The following is a 2,799-nucleotide window of genomic DNA, read 5'->3' on the forward strand; positions in this document are numbered from 1 at the left end:
ACAGAAGTCTGTGTCTCTGCCCAAACTACTTCCCAGTACCCATAAATCCAGCAAGATCCCTCAACCGATCATCTGTTCCCCTGCCCTCAACGTTGGAACTGGGGAAGGGGCTGCTACTGAGGCCAAATATATCCCCTTCTGTTGTTCCCATGAATTGGGACAGTTAAAACTGGCCAGTCTTCTCCAGAACTGATTTCACACTGGCTTCGACCCCAAGAAGGTGTCCAAAAATGTCCAGCAACAGGAGAGACGTCATAATGCGTCTTATTTCGCCTCTGACACAGACCTTCTTCAATGTGTCCTCTTCCCACCTCAAAAAAGAAGGTAAGAGAAAGGTCTGTTTCCAATTCTCTCTGTGTGTATGTGAGTGTGCTCTAAAGCAGAGAGAACATCTTTCTTTGGATCCAGGCCAAGGGTACCAGCTTGAAGAAAATGATATAGCCACAGGAAGACACTTTAGTAGAAACACAACTGGGTTCCTTGGGAGGGTCAAAGAATCAAAGCAATTGGGGCAGGGGGATTAACACAGATGCCCGCTCCAGTCCTCTGGGTTTGTACCCTTAGTCTACATGAGTGGGACACACCAAGACTGGAATGGATCGGAGTCCCTTGCTAGAGGCAAGTAAGAAGGGAGAAGAGGTCTCCAGTTGGAAAACAAGAGGTGCCCAACCATCAGAAGATGCCTGAAAGTGTGGTAGGTCAAAATGGACAGGCTGGTAGAAGAGAGGGATGGGAGTCTTCCGTCTAGATCTGTCTTCCCTCTAGATGACAGAGGGTGTTTGTCTTCAAAAGAAGCTCGAAACGCTGGAGGAGGAGGAGCTTCATGGACGTCGGGCCTGCTGAAGGTGCCGCAAAGCGAGCCCCTTGGTGTCCACTCTCCCTCGCCACGTCCTTCCGTTGACGTCCTTCAGAAACCCTTGATGTGGCAGTAGGCCTCCAGGCCAGCAAAGAGGATATAGATCAGCCAGAGGCCCACAAAGAGGCAGGTGGTCAGGATTTTGGCAGTTTGGGGACCCCCCAGCTCGCCCCCTATGTGGGGCCGCCGGCGGTACATGAGGACACTGATACAAACGAAGGCAAAGATGGTGAAGAGGGTGACGGAGAAGGCCAGGGTGCCCGTCTGCACCTCGAAGTTTTTGCCTTGGAAAGCCCAGTAAATGGCCGCCACCGACCAGGCCACGCCCAGGCCCAAGAAGACGTTGACCGCGTTGCTGCCTGTCACGTTGCCGATGGACGCATCCGCGCACTGGTCCTGCAGAGCGGCCACTTTGCTGGCAAAGGTGTCTGTGGAAAGAGGAGAGCGCTGAGCATGTACAAGTCCAGAAAAACCAGACAGCCCTTGGTCCCCTGGGGGACCCCCCCACCACCACTGTCTCCCCACTTTCACGGCCCATGTGTACAGGGGGTCCTCAACTTACAACAACACAGGGCCACAGTGGCTCAGTGGCTCTGGCTGCCCCATTGACTTTGCTTGTCAGTAAGTGGCAAAAGGGGGATCACGTGATCCTGGAAGACACTGCGACCGTCATAAATACGAGTCAGTTGCCCAGCGTCTGAATTTGGATCACGTGACCCTGGGGATGCTGCAAGGGTCGTAAGTATGGGAAATGGTCGTAAGTCACTTTTTTCAGCGCCGTTATAACTCTGAACGGTCACTAAACGAGTGATTGCAAGTTGGGCAGTAGTTAACCAACCGGAGTCTGAATAACACGGTCATTAAGTGGACCCTGAGGAATGAATACATGAATCCAGCATTTCCAATGGGTGGTTTGGGGTATTTTCTGCGGGAAAATCAGCCCTAAAGTTTTTCCAGCAGAAAATATCGAAAAAACCACCCATTGGAAATGCTGGGTTCATGTATTCATTCCTCAGGGTTCACTTAATGACCGTGTGGCTCGTTTTACGACGATCATAACATAATGGTAAAATTGATTGCGATCACACGGTGCCTCGGACTCACAACCGCTATGACTTTACAGCCAAAATTCTGGGCTCCGTTGCCGTCGTGAGTCGAGGACCACCCGTAAGTGGCTGACTGGGCTAAGGGTCATGTGTGAACAGGGCAGATGGGGGGCACACCTGGGATGGACGTGCCCAAGGCCACAAAGACGACCGCATTGACCGAGTCCTTGAGTCCCACCGTGCAGCCAAAGTGGGAGGCCAGGTCGCCGATGAGGGCGGTCAGCATGCCAATCACCATGATGCTAACACTGAAGCAGGCCCAGCCGTTCCAGTACTCGGTGGGCGGCACGCAGGCGAAGAGAACCTTCCAGAAGACCGTCAGGAAGTGCATGACGTAGTCGAAGCAAGACGGCAGCCTCTCCTCTCGCCCGTCCTCATCCTCGTCTTCCACACCTAGGGCAAGGAGTCCTGAGTCAGACGTTCAGCCTCGATGGGCGAGGCAGGCAGAAAAAAGATGGGTAGGGAGTTGGGACCCAAAATTGGACAGTGGCATGAAATGTGAGGTCCTTGGTGCTCTCTGAAGTAGAAGGGAGTGGGGTTTGGGGGGATGAGGAGGAGGACTGTGGAGGAGGAGGGGGGAAGAGGAGGGGGAGGGGAAGTCCCCTTGCGCACAGTCACCCATGCTCTTGTCACCTCCTGCCTGGACTACTGTAATGCTCTCTACATGGGGCTCCCCTTGAGGAGCATTCGGAGGCTCCAGTTAGTCCAGAATGCAGCCGCGCGGGCGGTGATGGGAGTGACTCGTCGCTCCCATGTAACGCCGCTGTTGCGCGAGCTGCACTGGCTGCCGGTGGCCTTCCGGGTGCGCTTCAAGGTGTTGATTATCATCTTTAAAGC

The 2,799-nt window shown here is 53.9% G+C and overlaps 1 protein-coding gene across 1 annotated transcript in view; it reads right to left on the reverse strand.

Moving 5' to 3' along the window:
• Positions 1-907: 907 nt before the first annotated feature.
• The window catches only part of LOC107300089 (sodium/calcium exchanger 2-like), a gene marked incomplete at its 5' end in the record, with an annotated part of 13,961 nt that continues 12,069 nt past the window's right edge, over positions 908-2,799 (reverse strand). Inside the window, 2 exons of the mRNA XM_015829431.1 lie at positions 908-1,284; positions 2,080-2,355. Of these exons, the coding sequence (XP_015684917.1) occupies positions 908-1,284; positions 2,080-2,355 (653 nt within the window). The remainder of the gene's footprint in view (positions 1,285-2,079; positions 2,356-2,799) is intronic.

The sequence above is a fragment of the Protobothrops mucrosquamatus genome, unplaced genomic scaffold (assembly GCF_001527695.2).
Source record: "Protobothrops mucrosquamatus isolate PMUCROS unplaced genomic scaffold, P.Mucros_1.0 scaffold6111, whole genome shotgun sequence".
Taxonomy (NCBI): Eukaryota; Metazoa; Chordata; class Lepidosauria; order Squamata; family Viperidae; genus Protobothrops; species Protobothrops mucrosquamatus.